The following is an 18,337-nucleotide window of genomic DNA, read 5'->3' on the forward strand; positions in this document are numbered from 1 at the left end:
CAGGCAATGTATCAAATCAATTGATACAAACCATAAGACAGGAGCTTGGAGGAATGCAGATTCAGGGAATCTTTTTTTTTTTTTTTTAAGATTTTATTTATTTATCCATGAGAGACACAGAGAGAGAGAGAGGCAGAGACACAGGCAGAGGGAGAAGCAGGCTCCATGCAGGAAGCCCGACGTGGGACTCAATCCTGGGTCTCCAGGATCACGCCCTGGGCCGAAGGCGGCGCTAAACTGCTGAGCCACCCGGGCTGCCCTGATTCAGGGAATCTTGAACAGTTATAATGATGCTTCAGACAATATATTCTCAGATTTTCTATCAATAGCATAATATGATCTTAAGGCAGTGTGAAACAGCCAGATCCTCCAAGAAACACAAGAAAACCATAATCATAGTAATACACATGTGTTACGTGCTCTGGAATTAGACACCTCACAATATCCTTTTATCCTCCCAACAATTGCATCTGGGAAAAATTCATATCCCCCTCTTGTGCAGATGTCAAAACTGAGCCCTAAAGAGGTTGAGTCACTTACCCAAGCCCGCACAGCTAGTAAGTGCAACTGAGTCTGCTCTGCTGATTGTCTCTGCTCTGCTACTTTTGTGGCCACAGACCCTCATCAAGACAGAACGGTGCATGGGTAGAAAATCAGTAAAGTGGTCCAGGCCTGTAGGCCCCGTTCTGGTGCTCATCTCCCTGCTTTCTCACCAGATTCCAATGTTTCCGTGCCCCTAACGAGCATAGTACCCTTTCCCCCAGACCAAGGGAAACTGATGTAGTTGAGGGCATGGGGTGACATTGCACTGGGAATTGCAGAGGGTCTTGCAAGCGTGAACTTCGCCCTGGCAGTTTTTACGGTGGGTGGTGAGGGGCTATTGCCCCAGTGGCCTCAGCAGGTGGAAGTGCAGGAGCGGTTTGGCCTGTGGCTCAGGAATCCCCGCGCACTGCGGCGCCAGCAGCAGCGAGAGCCTCTGATCTGATCTCGGAGCTGTCTCCACCTGCGGTGACACATTCACTCCTCGGCTCGCTCTGCCCTTACCTCCTCCATCGGGGGCGGTGACCTAGCCACCCCCCTGCCTGGAAGGGCGCTGGTTGGGGACGGCGGCGGGAGGCTGCGCGGCCCGGCACCCGGAGGAGCAGAGGGGCAGGAGGACACCGCCCCCCGCCGCCTCCGGGGCGCACTGCAGCGGGGCGCGATCCGCGGTCCCAGGCTGGCGGCGGCGCGCGGGAGCCCGAGAGGAGCCATGGCCCCAGGCTGCGCGCGCCTCTGGGTCCTGGTGCTGCTGGGCGCCAGCTGCACGGGCTGGGGGAGCTGGGGGAGCTGGGGGGCCGAAGCGGCGCGGCTCAGGCAGTTCTACGTGGCTGCTCAGGGCATCAGCTGGAACTACCGCCCTGAGCCCACCAACCCCAGGTGAGGCAGGTCCCGTGTCCGAGTGAGCTTTTGGGGAGCTTTCCCTTGGCAATTCCATGGCTTAAAAAAAGAGGGGGGGGGGTTACCATATTGCTCATTTAAAACTCTATATTACTCATTTTAAAACAAAACTGCTATTCTTATTTCTTATAATACAGTGTGTTAGATAGGAAGTTTTGTTGTCTAGATGCTGTTTGAAGGGTTTGTTAATAGTTTTGTTGGTGTGATTGATTGTTAGTTTATTGATTGATTCTAAAGCACCAGGCACCAGCCCCCTCATTAGCCCTCCTGCAAAGTCCCATTCCAGATTTTAGTAGCCTAGTATTTTTTTATAGAACTTCCAGTTACATATTATTTATTCCATTCTCCACATAGCTTCATCTTCTAAAACTAAGGATGTATGCATTGTCTTTTATTTAAGCAGATTGTTCAATAACAATTGCCAAGTTGCCATAATTTTGTTGTATTCTTACAAATGACGTTCAAACCACCATCAGTCCATAAACATGCAACATTTTTGTTCTTTTACCTTTTCTTCTGCTTCATGTGACTCTTCATTTTTTTCACATTCTTAGTCCATGGGATATAGTCTACCCTGCTACTTTGGAAAGGCCACGATTAACAGACATATGTAACTAAAAGGTGGCTTAAATAATAAAACTATTTTTGAACTGAAAACTATTTTTCCTAATTGAAAGGATAAAAATAAGACTTCCCAGAAATTAGATAAATTATAGGACTTACTCACTATTTCCAGTTAGTTATATTTATATTTTTTCATTGGTAAACCTCTCAGTATGACTCATTTTTTAAAACTTAATATCACAGTTTAAATGATTGTGAAAGACAAGTTCCTCTTTTATGATTACAAAACCAAAGCAATCAGCCAGAAATAATGCAATATTTTAAGAGTCTTGTAGTGTATAACATTAAGCGCCTTAAAGAATTGCTTTCTAACTGGGTTACTTTGAGGAGAAATCCTTTTTTAAAAAACATCATTTTAAATATTGTCTTTCGAGTTGATGATCTAGATCACACCCACACCCTTAGAGAACTGCCAAAACCCCAAAGAAAATCACAGGCTTTCCAACATTAATCTCTTTTGCTCATGAGCAGACATTAACCTGCTTGTTGTCTTTGCTGGAGTACTCTGTGCTTATGCTTGGAAGTTTGTTCTTCTGTAGTTAACTCTAAAAATAACAAGCAGAATTCTGGAAGCAGAACCACGTAGGGCAAAAGCCTAACTCACGTGGGGAGTCCAGAGGGAACCATGACTGGTTATCTGATCCCCTCACCCTGTGGTCAAGTTTCCAGAATTCTAATACTTCCAGTGTCAATTATTGAGCCAAAACCATAAAATGATAACCTAGACCAACTGTCAATATTTTTGAACCTCAAATCATGCCATTTCTCTCTGGTACTTTCTTGTGAAAAAATCTAACCTGTAAATCTAACTGCTTAAACTAAGAACTGGTGATCAAGTGTCCTGCATCTACAGCAGAATGATACTCACTATAAGGAGATCAACATATACCACTCCATTCTTTGTCAAAGTCTACTTTAGCACAAAACAAAGATCCTTCCCCTTACTTCATCCAATATTAGCAGGAGAATGCCTTTCAGAGGTGGAACATATCTATCATTCTTATCCCAAGTCTGACATAAATGTTTTTGAGAACTTTTCTAAGGAAACTTATTGAGTCACTTATATGTATGTAGTAACAGATATTGAAAATAAAAACATATGTTTTTTTTTCTCTCTAGGGTTCTAGGGTTCTACTCTACCTGTTGCCCTTTCTGTGAATTCTTTACCACGAACGCAATGGTTTCACCTCTTTGTGACTTGGCTGTGCCATTTATCCCTTGTTTCTCCTCTGGACAAGTGACTTGCATTTTCCAAGACTTGCCTTTTTCATTTGTTTGCTTATTTCCAGTATGAATCCCCAGGGCTTTAACTCCATTGGCCCTCTCCAACTTCCCAATTAGAAATAGAGTCCAACAAATCAGTGGTTCTTTATAATGTTCCCCAATAATTCAAATCTGTATGTGGTTCATCGGGTAAAAAAACAGACCATGTATTTATTCATAAAGGATTTGGTTATGTTTTTAGTCATTTATGATCTAAGCCTAAAGTTTGGGTTCATCCAATAATCATGGGTTCTTTTTTAGAAAATAGATTCTGAGTAACAGGATTAGTGGACAGACTAAATTTGGGAAAGACTGATTATCACAACAGAATATTCTTGAAGAGATCAATAATCATTTTTTAACCCCACCTATTATGCATATTTGTAAAACCCTGGTTTCTGAAATACAATTAAAATACCATTATTCCTACTACCTATCTGAAGATACGAGAAATCCATTCATTTTGTGATGTGAGATGTAGATGTCATATACGACTTTCAAATTAATTTCTGTACTTTATTTCTAGCTCAAATACTTCCTTTAAGAAAATTGTCTACAGAGAGTATGAACCATATTTTCAGAAAGAAAAACCACGATCCAAAATTTCAGGTAAGCCTGAAGTACATACATTATTTAATTTTAAAGATAAATCTCTATGATAATTTGATATTCTTGGATATCTGAAATAACTGTTTTGCGACATTTTTTAGTACTGTGTGCTTTTGTTGTCTTTAACCAATATGGGCTGCATAATTTGTGGGGCCCAGTGAAAAATGAAACTGTGACAAATCATGAGAGACTCTTAACTCTGGGAAACAAACTGAGGGTTGCTGGAGGGGAGGTGGGTGGGAGGATGGGGTAACTGGGGGATGGGCATTGGGGTGGGTACATGATATGATAAGCACTGGTGTTATATGTTGGCAAATTGAATTTAAATTAAAGAAAAATGAAAATATGTGGCCTTAGATTCATATTCTTGAGAATTTCAAAATAGTATCAGCAAAACATCACACCATGGGGTCTGTCTGGCCCGTGAGTAACATGCCCATGAAGCTGGCTATTTTTAACACTGATCAAAAATCTAAACAAAATCTTTGTCTGAATTTTATTCATTCACCAAACCAACTACTGTTGAGCACCTGCTATGGGCTGGGCATTGAAGAAGGCACTATGGATGCCACAATGGACAAGGTAGAGACGTATCCTGCCTTCCTGGAGCTTATGGTATAGTTTACTGAATGTAGATGAACCCTAACAAATGATCTATTGCTTCTATCCAGCTCTCTGGATTCATTCCAAGGAACCATATATGGCTGGCTCTTTTGCATCTGTTTTTCCCATCTCTTCTCCTGTTTTATTTAGTGTGAGGTATACAACAGCTATCATTTTCAAAGAAAAATATCTCCCTTTTCCTCATTTTTTATTTGAGAGAAAGACAAAGTATGAGTGAGGGAGGGGCAGAGGAAAAGGGCAAAGCAGACTCCCCACTGAGTGTGAAGCTGTCCAGAGCCTTGAGCCCGGAGCCTGATGTGGAGCTCCATCCCAGGACCCTGACATCATGACCTGAGCCCAAGTCAGATGCTTAACAGACTGAGCAATCCAGAACTCCTTTCCTCATCTCTTCTTTAATCAAAGAATGTAGGTTGAATGGACTTTCGGGTTCTTAAATATGGTACCATATTTCACAGTAATGATAGAGGCCATGAAGAGAGAACTTCCTCCATTGGGTCCCCTGATCAGTAATCACTCATCCTTCCATACTAACCAAGTGAAGACTGGTCAACACACCCAGATTCACCCTTCTACCTTTCTGTGCAAACTCTTCCATCCTGCCTCCTCTGATCTCCCTTTATCTTCAGTCTTTGGCTGGAGCCTTCCCTTCAGTTAAAACTCAACAACTATGTTCAAATCAACCCCTGTGTAGAAGAAAATCTCCCCTTGACATCACCTGCCTTTCCTCTGTCTTGCCTTTCTTATATGAGCAGCCTACTCTGTTCTCTGTAATATTGTTTCCTCTCCATATATTCCCTCTCTAATCCTCACTAATAGAAATCCACTCATAGAAATCCTCTTTTGAGAAACTCACTCTCAAAAGAGGGCACCCATGACCCTGAGATGCCAGAACCGCTAGTTTCTTTCCAGTTCTTTTCCCACTTGACATTACTAAGACATTTAGTGATCCCTCTTCTTGAAACTCTCTTTACCCACTTTCCCCAGGGCCACCTCCCTTGGTGAATGGAAGTGAATGGGGAAAATGGAAGCAGGGGTAACTTATAGATAACTCTTTTCTGAAACTTGGCTCCACATGTGAGGAGAGACAGGGTAGTTCTGGAAGGGAATGAAGGGCTTAAGAATACTTCGGAGTTTTACAAACAAGAATACAGTGACCTAAAATATCTGACAGAAAAGGGGAGGCTAATGACGTCTGAGGAAGAATTGCTGAAACCAGACTCAGAAAAAATAAGAAGTGATATGATTCAGAGTTTGGGCTGAATTAGCTTGAGGTAGAAGGGATACTTCACAGGAGCCAAAAAGGCAACAGACAGTAAGGTTACTACTAAAATAGAGTTTGTAGTTGTGGGCAGAAAGTTGAAGGATCTCCTGTCCTCTGAAACAGAGTCTCTTCATTTTCATAGCTCCAGCTCCAAGCTTAGTATGTACAACAGATACTTAACTATTTCATTAAATTAAATTGTAGGTGGGTAAAGGGAAAATGAACTGGGAAGCATATTCATTAGGCCTGGGAAATAGAGGAATTGGGCAGGTGTTTGAGAGCCTTACCTTTTGTGGCTCTGACCAAGTTAACTGAATTTCAATGTCTGGGCTGTGTAAGGCACTGTGCTGAGTACCATAAGTGCTGGAAAGGCCAGTGCCAGGCTGGAGACTATTTTCTGAACAGGAAGAATTGTTGATAGTTTTTAGAGAGGAGAGCCACTGTAATCAAAATCCTTTGAGGGCAGCCCAGGTGGCTCAGCAGTTTATCGCCGCCTTCAGCCCAGGGCATGATCCTGGAGACCCAGGATGGAGTCCCACGTTAGGCTCCCTGCATGGAGCCTGCTTCTCCCTCTGCCTCTCTCTCTCTCTCTCTCTCTCTTTGTGTGTGTCTCTCATGAATAAATAAATAAAATCTTTAAAAAAATCCTTTGAGATGATTACCTTTTATAGAAATTTCCGGCTTTAGTCTCATTAATTAGAAGTAGACCTTGGTCATAAATTTATGTTTAAGCCCTGTGCCCTTAAAAATCACCTGTCAACCCCTGTGTATCTCATAACACATTTGTTTTATGTGAACTCTGAGGCATTTTAATACCATTTTTAAGCAGCTTCCTCCTAAACTCCCAAAGTTACTTAACTATGAATCCCTGAAAGGCAAGGGTAGTATTTTATTCATCTTTGTATCCCTACAGTAGCTGAAACAGTGAGTCAAATCTGGGGTAAAGCCTAAGAAGCTCCAGGTTTAAACACTGCCATTGACTCTGTGACTTGCTCCATTCCCCAGCCTGGTTCTAGGTCATTGGCACCTTTCCCCTATTTCTTGCTCCCCTACTGGATTGTGTGATTCTAGCTGAACCCCAAACAAGTCATGTGATACTTCTGCAGTATGAGCCCAGAAGTCACTGTAACTGAGAGTAGGGGTGAACTTACAGGACTAGGGGTCTGAATGTGCCTGTCTGGGGAGGTTTGCACACATGTGGACAGGTGGAGGGGCTGGGCTTATTTTAAGAATCCTGTCTGGGACTTTAAAATGACTAGTGTTGACTTTCTGAATTTCCTCAAGGAAGGTTATGAAATGTTTGCCCCTGAGGGGTTTTAAAATAGCTACAACAATGGGCTGCCCTGTTTTCTGTAATGTGTTATTCACCTGAACACAGGGGATTGGATTAGCTGATTTCATGTTGTCCTTTTCAACTCCAAAACTGCATGAAATTGGGTACACACTGTGCTACCTTCCTGGGGCCTCAAGATAGGCAACTCCTTCCCTGGCTGCAGTGCCTGGCACAGAGGAGGGGTGGGGAGGGTCCCAGGCCATCTGGCTGATGGAGGCTGATGAAGCACAGGCAACATTCAGGCATGTGTTTGCCCACATGTGGGAAGGTAATTGGTTTGCATTTATGAAAACATCCCTTTGTTTTGCCTTAATTCCAAAGGAACAGAAAGGAGAGGCAAATAAATGCTTCAAACTATTCATTGCAGCAAGAGGTCTTATTAGGTTAAATAACTTAGGAGACTTATCCTGGGCACCGGGCATTTGTAGCCATGTGATGCCAACAAACAAATCACCTGAGCAAGGCCACCATGGCAACAAAATGCAGTGCACACAGTGACAACAGAGTCAGCACTCTTTTGGGCTCTTGGGCATCCCCACTGGGAATAGCCAGCAGGGGCTTCCATTAGGAGGTAGAACTAAAGGTACCAGCCAGAAGAGAGAGGTCAGCTAGTGGAGTTAGATGTGGCCAGGAGTCAAAAATGGTGTAGAAATTGGAGCCATTTCAGGAAAGGGGGTGGTTCTGAACTTGCTCTGTGCAAGATGGTAGAGAAAGCTTTGGTTCAAGAGTCCAGAGACCAGAGTCCTAACCCCAGCAATGCCACGCAGTGATTGAATGACCTTGAACAAGCCACCCTCCCTGCCTCCACATCCCAGGTTTTGTAACTAACTCTAAAATGAGAATTGAACACTGTGACCTCCACAGTCCTGTGCAGAGCTAACACAAAAACAAACAAAAGCTTCAGGCACAAGATCAGTATAAACTCTAGGACTGGGAGTTCAGGGAAAGGAAAAAAACTGCAGGTAGAAGATAGGAGTAGGGAAAGAGGGCTTCTCCCCCATCCCGTTTATAAGGGCCCTTGATTATATTGTCCCCCAACCCTGGATAATAATCTAGGAAACTCTCCCATCCAACATCCTTACCTTAGTCATCACATCTGCAGAGCCCCTTTGGCCATGCCAGGTAGTGTATTCACAGATCCCAGGAGTTACGATGTGGACATTCTGGGGGGCCATTATTCTGCCTCTGATATCCACCAAACAAAATTCTCCTGCAGTGTCATCATTTCAGAGAATGGTACCCTCCTGCACCCAGCCCCCCAGCCAGAACATCACCAGCCATCCATGGCAACTTGGTCTCCGTCACCCTCCACCCATATCCCATCCATCAAATCCTGACAGTTTGATCTCCTAGTAGATCTCTATTATGTTCTTGTCACTTCCATTACTATAACCTTACACTAAGTCACCACCATTGCCCCCTGGAGCCTTTTATCTGTTCTCTCAGTATCCACTCTGAGCTCTCCCCAGCTTATCCTCCACCAAAGCAGCCAGAGGTTTAAAACCCAAATCCATGTCTCACCTCTGCTAAAAACTCTTTAATGGCTTCCAGATACTCTTAGAGGCAAAACTCTAAAAGGTCTAGAAGGCCCTACATGATGGGGCCTCTGATCATGCCTTCAGCCTCACTTTCTGCCTCTCTATCTTATCTGTTAAACTTTACCTTCACTGTGGCCATCTGTCAGTTTTCTTAATAGGCCAAGTTTTATAGTGCCACAGGCCCTTTGTACAAGCTAATCCCAATCTCTGAAATGGCCCTGGTATGCACTTTGCCCACATATCAGTGGTAGCTCCTACCATATATTTATCCCCAACTAGTGAGTGCTCTTTGAGGACAGGAACAATGTCTTATTTATCCATGTGGCCCCAGGATTTAGCACAATACCTGTCCTGTAGTAAGTGAAACTTCATTCTTGATTTCTGCACCTCTAAACTGCTGTCCCAGTGTATTCCACATTGAAGTAACTGATAACATTGTTTACCCCATTGCTCAGATTTAAAAACCTCAGGGTCATCCTTGATTTCCCTCTCTCACATGTCACGTCCAACCTATCAGCAAATCCAGCTGACTCTACCTTCAAAATGTCCAGAATTCAACCTCTTCTCACCACTTACTTCACTGCTGCTCATGCTGCCTTGTCTGTACCACCTGCTCCCGTTTCCACTCCCATCACTACACAGACTGTTTTCTACACAGCAGCTAGGATTTACCTTTTTTTCAGAATGAGCTTTTAAAACACATCAGACCGTGTCTGTCTGCTATACAAAGCCCCGGTGATTTCCCACTTCACGTAGAAGAAAATTGAAAGTCCTCACTATGGCCCATAAAGCCACACATGAGCCCCTCCTTCATGTCTTCTCACTCTGCCTGCATTGTTTTTCTTACTGTTTTTTGGACACATCAAGCTCACTCTTGCGTCAGGGACTGTGAACTTGCTTCAGGGCCGGAGTACCATGGGATTTTCTCCCTCACTTCATTGAGTCTCTGAAATCTCCCACATCAGGGAGTCAGCCGCCTTTCCTCAAGTCACCCCACATAATTGAAAATAAACACCTTTCTTTTCTTGACTGAAGGCAATAATCTCCAAGAAATGACAGAGGTCAGAAGGGGGTAGACATTGGTCAGAACTCCTCCACTCTCTTTACTTGCTTTGTGCCCAATCCAAGCATTTTTACCTTCCTGTCCTGACCTGATCACATGCAATGTAGAGATGATGAACTGGCAAAGCCTTCTAGAATGAAGACAAACAGGCCAGCCTTAGGACCAGGAGGAACGACAGCTGTCATTCATGGGATTCTCTGCATATCTCTGTGCTTAGCAGCTTCACCTATGATAGTCATGAACACAGATATATTATAAATCCTTGTTTCCATAGGACTTCTTGGGCCTACTCTATATGCTGAAGTTGGAGACATCATAAAAGTTCACTTTAAGAATAAGGCAGACAAGCCCATAAGCATCCATCCTCAAGGAATTAAATACAGCAAATTCTCAGAAGGTAAGAGTAATTTAATATTCCTCTGGCAGCGGAAAATGTACAACTCTAACACCAGTGTCAGACATTTAAAACCAGATCATTAGCGACATGTTAGAGAAATCTTTCCTTCAACAGGTAATTATGAAAATTATCGCCTTTGTAAGTTTCAGAGAGGAAAATGAACAAATTCTGGAGTCATCTAGACCTCAGGTTTTCACTGGGTTCTTGCTCTTTAACACTTGGATAGGCAAATTACCTAGTCTTTCTAAATTCCAGTATGTTCATCTGTAAAATGAGAACACTAACACATACACATTGCCAAGTGGCTTAAGGCAAGGGTGTCCACAAAATTCTCTGTGAGAAGGCAGATAGTAAGTATGATTGGCTTTGGGATCTCCATTGTAACTACTCAACTCTCTACCTTTTAATACAAATGCAGTCACAGACAATGTCTAAGTGAATGAGTATGGCTATGTCTCAGTAAAACTTTATTTACAAAAACAGGCAGCTGACTGGATATAGCCCATAAACCACAGCTTGAAGTAGTGACATAGGACTAGCCTGACAGAGGGCTAGCCCGACAGATAAAGCACACTTAATAAGTGGTATTTTGTGGTAGTGGTGGTGGTCATCGTAGTAAAAGTATTATTAAAACTTTGAACAAAGTGAAATGGTTGAGAACATAAGCTTTGAAGGCAGAGTTAGGTTCAATTTCTAGTTGCATCACTTCTGGTTCTAGGAGCTTAACATCTCTGAGCTTTAGTCTTTTCATCTATAAAATGTGAATGGAAATAAATAAATAAATAAATAAATAAATAAATAAATAAATAAATAAGGTCATACCCACCCTATAAGGTTGCTTTGAGTATTAAAATGAGACTGTTTAGGTAGTGTATAAAATATGAATCCTGGAACATGGTAAGCCTTCAATAAACCACAACAATGATGATGACAACAATGGCCAAGATCACAAAGATAAAAGTGACCACATCAGCCACATGACAATAAGTACCTATTGTTGACATCATTCTTATTATTTCCATTATGCTGATGTTCAGACCACAACAAGCACAGTGGAGTTCTCTTAGGAGCTGATATAAGAAAATTGTATCCACATTGCAATAGATATTGGTATAATAACAGTTTTAGAAGACTTTGGACTCACATGACTCACAAATCCTCTTTCTCCAATATGTTCCAGCCATAATATCTTTGAAGGGGGCAATTGAGTAAGAAAGTGGTTTACAGTGCAAGTTCTGGAAGTAGACAGTTTAGTGCAAATCATGGCTTACACTTACTAGCTGTGTGACTTTTGAAAAGTTACCTAACCTCTTTGTGCCTCATGTCTCTCACCTGAAAATGAGAATAAGAATCATACCTACCCTATGTAGGTTTGTTTTCATGAAATCTTTGAATAGTATCTAGCATATAATGAAACTTGATAGATATTAGACATGAGGTAAAGTTGATTCTTCAATTGAAATGTATTCAAATTGTTACATCTATTGAATTGTATTCAAATTGAACAATTCAATTGAATTGTTACATCTATTGAAATGTATTCAAATTGTTACACTATAAATTTTTTTTTTGTTTTTTTTTACACTATAAATTTTTAAATGTGTTCAGATAACTTCATATTTATCTGATAATTTATGGGTTACAAAGTGAATTTTACATTGATTTTTTTTGTGTGTAGATTAGTAATCAAACTCATTCCAACTAAGGTATATATAACTGATAATAGGTCGATGAACTACCCTTCCCAGGAGTATTTGCATTAGCACTTAATCTTTGGCTTGAGGAAAAACAATGAAGGATTAACTGTGAAATTTCAGGCGTTTTAATGAGCCAATTTGGCAAGACTGAGTGAGGCAGCACGGGCAAGAGTCCTATGTTCCTAAAATCATACAATGGAATAGCAAACAACCATTTAACCTACTTATTAGGCTTCCAGATAACTACATCAAGAATTCAGCAGAGTAAGGCTAGAGGGAAGAACCTCCAAAATGTCACATCCTGGTTCTGTTTCAAATGTGGGAGGAAATAAGGTTTGTGGACTTTGTACTCCAGCTGGGCTGTTTGCACAGGGAACAACAATTGCAACATTATCCCCCCTTCCTCTACTGTGTATTTATTTGTTCTTACACTCCCCCACAGCCAGTAGTCATCTATAAGCGATTGTTTAAGATGCTCCCACCACTTCCACTGGTCACCTGATCATTGCCCCTAATCTCCTAAACCTAAGAAAGGTAAATACAAATTGGTGGGGAAATGAAATTTTATTTTGGAAATGAGATGCAAGCCCTATCTATTTAAGATAGAATGCCCTTCATGGTATGACGTCTTCTGTTCATTTTAGCATGCTCTCTGCATCAAAATACAGCATCCACTTCTTGCCTGACACTCACCCTGGCCGATAGCCTTCCTCTATGGTTTAAACTATTTGGGGCAGGGTGGAAATCAATTAACCATATACTGAGCCAGCTACATGAGGATCCAGATTCCTTTTTTGCAAAGGTAGGTCCTTGAGAGATGGATGGTGGGAGGTTGAGACATTATGATAGGCCTAAGGCGGGATTCAGTCCTTGCCTCTGTGGCTGCTTGATCTAACTAATCAATGATCCAACCTTGACAGCAGTCCTGCTTCTCTGGTAATTAATCCTTAAGCCCACCAAGGATTTGGAGACCTACTCTCATCAGCTAGAAGGAAAAGATAGCCATAGAAAGAATTCTGGCTTTAAAGCCAGAATGGCCTGGCTTTAAATTTGGGAAATATTCTTTACCACTCACCCTTAGTTTTGTATCTGTGAGATGGGCGAAATTCCTCCCACTGAAGGTTATTGTGGGGATTAGTCATAATATATGTAAAGTTCTTGGCACATGGTTGGTAGACAATGTTAGTCACTGTTGTTATGGTTATTTCATGGCTCTTCATGATTCGAACGTTAAAATTTGTTTCCAGTAGCTTAGATTGAGGGAAGGCCTTGGCCTTGGAAAGTGCTCATCATTTTATTTGTACTTGAATGAAATAAAACTCTCTCAGAGAATTTAGACACCACAATGAACTAAAATTGTGCAGAAAACCTCACTTATCCAGACACAAAGGAATGAGTCATTTTGAATCATTACATTTTCCAGATAGCTTGGGGTTTACTTGTTTAAGTGTCTAAGATATTTTTTAATCACTTCAGATATATGTTATACTTCCCCAGACTCTTTAAACAGAAGATGAGAAGTAAAACTCTAATCTCTTTCTAAGCCATTACTTCTAATCTACTGTGAGGTTTTATGAACAACCACAAATGTTAGAATTATGTGCAGTCTAAGTAAACCAATTCAAAATGAAGGTCTACATTATTGTATATGGTACTGTCTATGGGTAAAGACCCTGAGCTTCCATTCATGTTTGTTTGTTTTTTAACATCTATTTTGGTTGCCCAGAAGCCTTGTTGCTTTTTCAAATTCTTGGCTATGCTTTAGTCAGGAGATGGTTAGAAATCTGAGTTCTGGCCGGGAAAGATGCCACTCAGTGTGGAAGTCTCATGCTGGCCTTTCATCCATAAATTGGCAGCACCTGACATAAATGATAGGTGTAGCTTGGTGTAGGTTTGTAGCTTGGTGTTGCCAAACCAATACCAGTTGTACCCCTCCCCAGGTGTGCCTGGGAGAAACCTCACTAGTACACAGGGTGAAGATGAGTAACCATTCAACAGACTGCACAAATCACGATTTGTAAAAATACTCGGAAGAGCATTTCCTTTAGGCATGTATTTGGTAGGAATATATTTAAGATTTTATTTATTTATTCATGAGAGACACAGAGAGAGAGGCAGAGACACAGGCAGAGAGAGAAGCAAACTCCATGTAGGGAGCCCAATATGGGACTTGATCCTGGGACTCCAGGATCATGCCCTGGGCCAAAGGCAGAGGCTCAACCCCTGAGCCACCCAGGTGTCACTGTAGGAATATATTTTTTAAACATGGAAATAAAATATCTACAGCTATACCTAATCACTTAAATACTTTCTATCACTAAGCATTTCAATTTCAGGCCAAAATCTCAGAAACTGTAGCTCACATGCACCGAACTGTTTGTAATGATGCACCATTGAGCAAATTTTATTCTTCAATAAGATTTTGTAGCTGATTTGGTCAATTAACTTTAAAGGTTTGTTTCAGAGTGAATCTTAATATTATTCTTTTATTTTCTTTATATTTTCACTTATATATGTGTGTTGCATTATGACACAAAATTAGTTTTATAATATTTAGCTGTCGACTAGCAAGCCAAATCTGAACAAAATAGAAATAAATAGATAGGGGGAGAGACAGAGAGATAAATGCATTTTCTAAAAACACCAGAGATTGTTTTTTGCATCTAGTGTTGCCAAATTCTCTACATGAAAACTTAGTCTTTTGGGTTTTTCCAAAGCATTCTAATGCTTGACATAATGTGGGCAATGATATGTTTCACTTTTTGTCTGAATATTTTTGACACTTTTTTATTTTGTTTCACTTTTTGACACTTTTTTATTTTGTTTCACTTTTTGTCTGAATATTTTGGCTTTCTACAGACACTTCTTTGAATATATGATAAGTACTCCAAACAAACTATAGTGGCTGATATAATAATTCTCATAAACCTCAAAAATGTGAACTCCCTTTCGAAAGAGACTTGCAGGGCACCTGGGTGGCTCAGTGGTTGAGTGTCTGCCTTTGGCTCAGGTTGTGATCCCAGGGTAGTGGGATAGAGTCCCACATAGGGCTCACTGCAGGAAACCTGCTTCTCCCTCTGCCTATGTCTCTGCTTCTATGTCTCTCTTGAATAAATAAATAAAATCTGAAAGAAAGAAGGAAAGAAGAAGAAAGAAAGAAGAAAGAAAGAAAGAAAGAAGAAAGAAAGAAAGAAAAAAGAAAGAAAGAAAGAAAGAAAGAAAGAAGAAGAAAGAAAGAAGAAAGAAAGAAAGAAAGAAGAAAGAAAGAAAGAAAGAAAGAAAGAAAGAATAAAAGAAAAAAAAAGAAGGAAGGAAAGAAAGAAAAAAAGAAGGAAGGAAAGAAAGACAGGCAGACTTGCATGCCCTGTGCAGAAGAATCTGTTTCCTTGGAAAACATCAGCATTCTACTTTGACCATTACCTAAATTACAGCTTCTAAAAGAAGGCTCTGAGTCTTTGAATGAAAACTGAAACACTCACTAAGTTAGAGAGGAAAGGATCTGTTTAAAAAAAAAAAAAAAAGAGTAACAAGCGAGGATTTCAAGAATGAGCACCCTAATGAGTGACCAAAGTGGATCTTTATGTAACTTTCCCAAAGCTTGTACACGTAACATATTACATTTGAAAAAAATACTGAGAGCTTTTTGGCAAATAATTGGTTTATGGTGACAAGTAAACAAATTGCAATGCTGACTGAGCAGGAAGTGAAGAGACTTGAGTAAATATAAAATAAAGGGTTACCCTTGTGTGAAGAATCTACTCTCATAAGAAGCCGATAAAGACTTCTTGTGCTCTAGCACAATAGTCTTTCCTGCCTGTTTCTCCTTTCTTCAGTTAAGAGCTGAAAATTTATTTTTTATTTTTTTTTAAGATTTTATTTATTTATTCATGAGAGACACACACAGAGAGAGAGAGAGAGAGAGAGAGGCAGAGACACAGACAGAGGGAGAAGCAGGCTCCATGCAGGGAGCCTGACATGAGACTCGAACCCGGGTCTCCAGGATCATGCCCTTGGCTGAAGGCGGCACTAAACCTGAGCCACCCGGGCTGCCCTGAAACTTTTATTTTGATTACAAAGTTAAAATCAGATTAACCAAAAATGCATTTCATAAATGATTCCTCTAAGTAACGGTTTGTATTTCATTCCTCATATTATCAAAGTTGCAAAATCAAAGATACAACATGCCTGTTTTATTCTAGACTAAATGTAAGATTAAATACTTTGAAGTGAAAAGAATAAAAATGTTAAAATTATCCTGAAATTATCTCATCAGAATCCTCACTCAGTGTCATTAGAGAATCTTTCCCCATGGACAAATTTGTTTACTATTCATTTCAAGATGCTCATAATTCACCTTTCACGTAGTATAGTAAACTTAATTAAAACCACTCATTCAATTATTTGAGATTTTATCTTGTATGTAACTTCATATTCCTATTCTTTTCAAATGAATATGAAATTCTCAATAATGTATTTTGGGCAACTAGACAGAATTTTCTTAATTTTTAAAAATGTATTTGAGAGAGAATACAAGTGGCGTGGAGGGGCAGAGGGAGAAACAGACTCCTCACCAAGTGGGGAGCCTGAGGCGGGCCTTGATCCCAGGACTTTGAGATGGCGACCTGGGCTGAAGGCAGACACTTAACCTGAGCCATCCAGGCGCCCCTAGACAAACATTTAAAAACTGTTGTTTGTTCAAATAAAACTGGATATGAAACCCTGACCATTTAAAAATAAATTTGATATCATCTGAAAATCAGTCACGCTGCTATATCTACTATGTGTTAAATTAAAGCCTTTTAGGTGATTCTTAGGTATTTATATTGTTTTGTTCATAATATGATGCACAATGTGTTCTAACTGTGGCTTCTCCACTGAAGTGGCCCTAGAAGAAATCTAGAGGTGAAACCCATCACAACAAAAGCACCAGCATGTACACTACTGTGAACTGAGCTGTGAGCCCCTCAGGGTCTTACCAACTTCTTTCTATTTGTGTCCAGGACCTCCCACAGAGCCTGGAACATGATGATGATGATGATGGTGATGATGATGATTTCTGAACTGAGGAACTGAGGAGTGGATTAGAAAGTAGAGCCTACACATTATTTTCCCCCCTTGCTCTGAAATTTATTAATTTTGCTGGTGATTGTGAGCAATTACCGATCTTATTACCAGTTTTTACCACATTTAGAGTAGATATGTCAGCACCTCTAATCTTTCTCACGTGTTGAGAGAACTCAAGGACACTTAGACCCATCTTATCAGAGGTAAAACACAAAGGAAAGAGGCTGTATCAATTGCAAAGTGACTGAGAAAGAAAATAGTCAACATACTAAAATATATTGTGACTGGCTGCCATAGCATTGGTTTGGAGCCAGGCATTTTTTAAAAAATATTTTATTTATTTATGACAGATACAGAGAGAGAGAGAGGCAGAGACACAGGCAGAGGGAGAAGCAGGCTCCATGCACCGGGAGCCCGATGTGGGATTCGATCCCGGGTCTCCAGGATCACGCCCTGGGCCAAAGGCAGGGATCCCGAGCCAGGCATTTTATATATGTTTTTTACTCCTCATAACCCATCAAAAACAATAATGTTATTGCTAGAGATATATTGTTACAAATAAGAAAAGTGAGGCTAAAAGGGAGGTTAAGAAACTCCCAAATTCACACAGTCAGCAAGTGATACAATGATACAACCAAGAAATTTCAACTCTGGCCTCTCCCACAACCTAATTGGAGAAAGTATCATTTATTACAAAATCTCACAAATATTTAATTAAAAGTTATAATGAATATTATATGTATTTAGGAATACTATTATATATGTACTAATATATATATATATATATATATATATATATATATATATATATATATTAAACTGGCATTTAGGCTGATGTCTGAAGGATTATTAGCATGCACTTATCCAGAGAAAGAGAAAGAACTTCAAAGTTATCTCTCACCCTACAAAGAATATCACATTTTGTCTTTTTGAGAGCTTATGAAGGCAATGGAAAGAATGCCACTTTCTACTATAGGAATTTCCTGTGATGTTTTAACAGTTGGAACAGTGGAAGCATGTCCAGGAACATCATTTTCTAACTTCATGAGACCAAGAAGCAGGAAACACTAAAAGCCATCATGCTTGATTCGAGATAACTTTAGTCAACAACTTGCTATACCAGGTCCAGTCAATAGACAAAGTTTGACCTGAGAGGGCAACTATTCTTATCAGATCTGTTTGTTCTTTGCTTCCAAAGCTATTTTGTAACTTTCCAGAGATAATTCTTCCTGTTTATTAGCAGAGATTCTTCCTTATAAATTCTTTTTTTTCTTTTCAATTTAGACTGAAATAATATTTCTCTCAGGAAGTTGTCAATCTTTTAACATTTCTCAACTCGTAATGATTTTAATATGCAGATCCTTTGATCATCAGAGTGAAAGTTCAGCCTATAGTAAATACTGGTTATCAGTGCCAAACTATCTGTG

At 40.3% G+C, this 18,337-nt stretch overlaps 1 protein-coding gene across 30 annotated transcripts in view; it reads left to right on the forward strand.

Annotated features, from left to right (window-relative positions):
- Nucleotides 1-1,221: 1,221 nt before the first annotated feature.
- Nucleotides 1,222-18,337, forward strand: part of F5 (coagulation factor V) — a 70,231-nt gene continuing 53,115 nt past the window's right edge. For 15 of the 30 annotated variants that reach the window (XM_049112315.1, XM_049112311.1, XM_049112317.1 and 12 more), the window contains exons 1-3: nt 1,222-1,416; nt 3,851-3,933; nt 10,027-10,149. In XM_049112315.1, coding sequence (XP_048968272.1) covers nt 1,250-1,416; nt 3,851-3,933; nt 10,027-10,149 — 373 coding nt within the window. In that variant the 5' untranslated portion in view covers nt 1,222-1,249. The remainder of the gene's footprint in view (nt 1,417-3,850; nt 3,934-10,026; nt 10,150-18,337) is intronic. The other 15 variants (XM_049112330.1, XM_049112312.1, XM_049112333.1 and 12 more) reach the window with 1 other exon arrangement.

Source organism: Canis lupus, chromosome 7 (genome assembly GCF_003254725.2).
Source record: "Canis lupus dingo isolate Sandy chromosome 7, ASM325472v2, whole genome shotgun sequence".
Taxonomy (NCBI): Eukaryota; Metazoa; Chordata; class Mammalia; order Carnivora; family Canidae; genus Canis; species Canis lupus.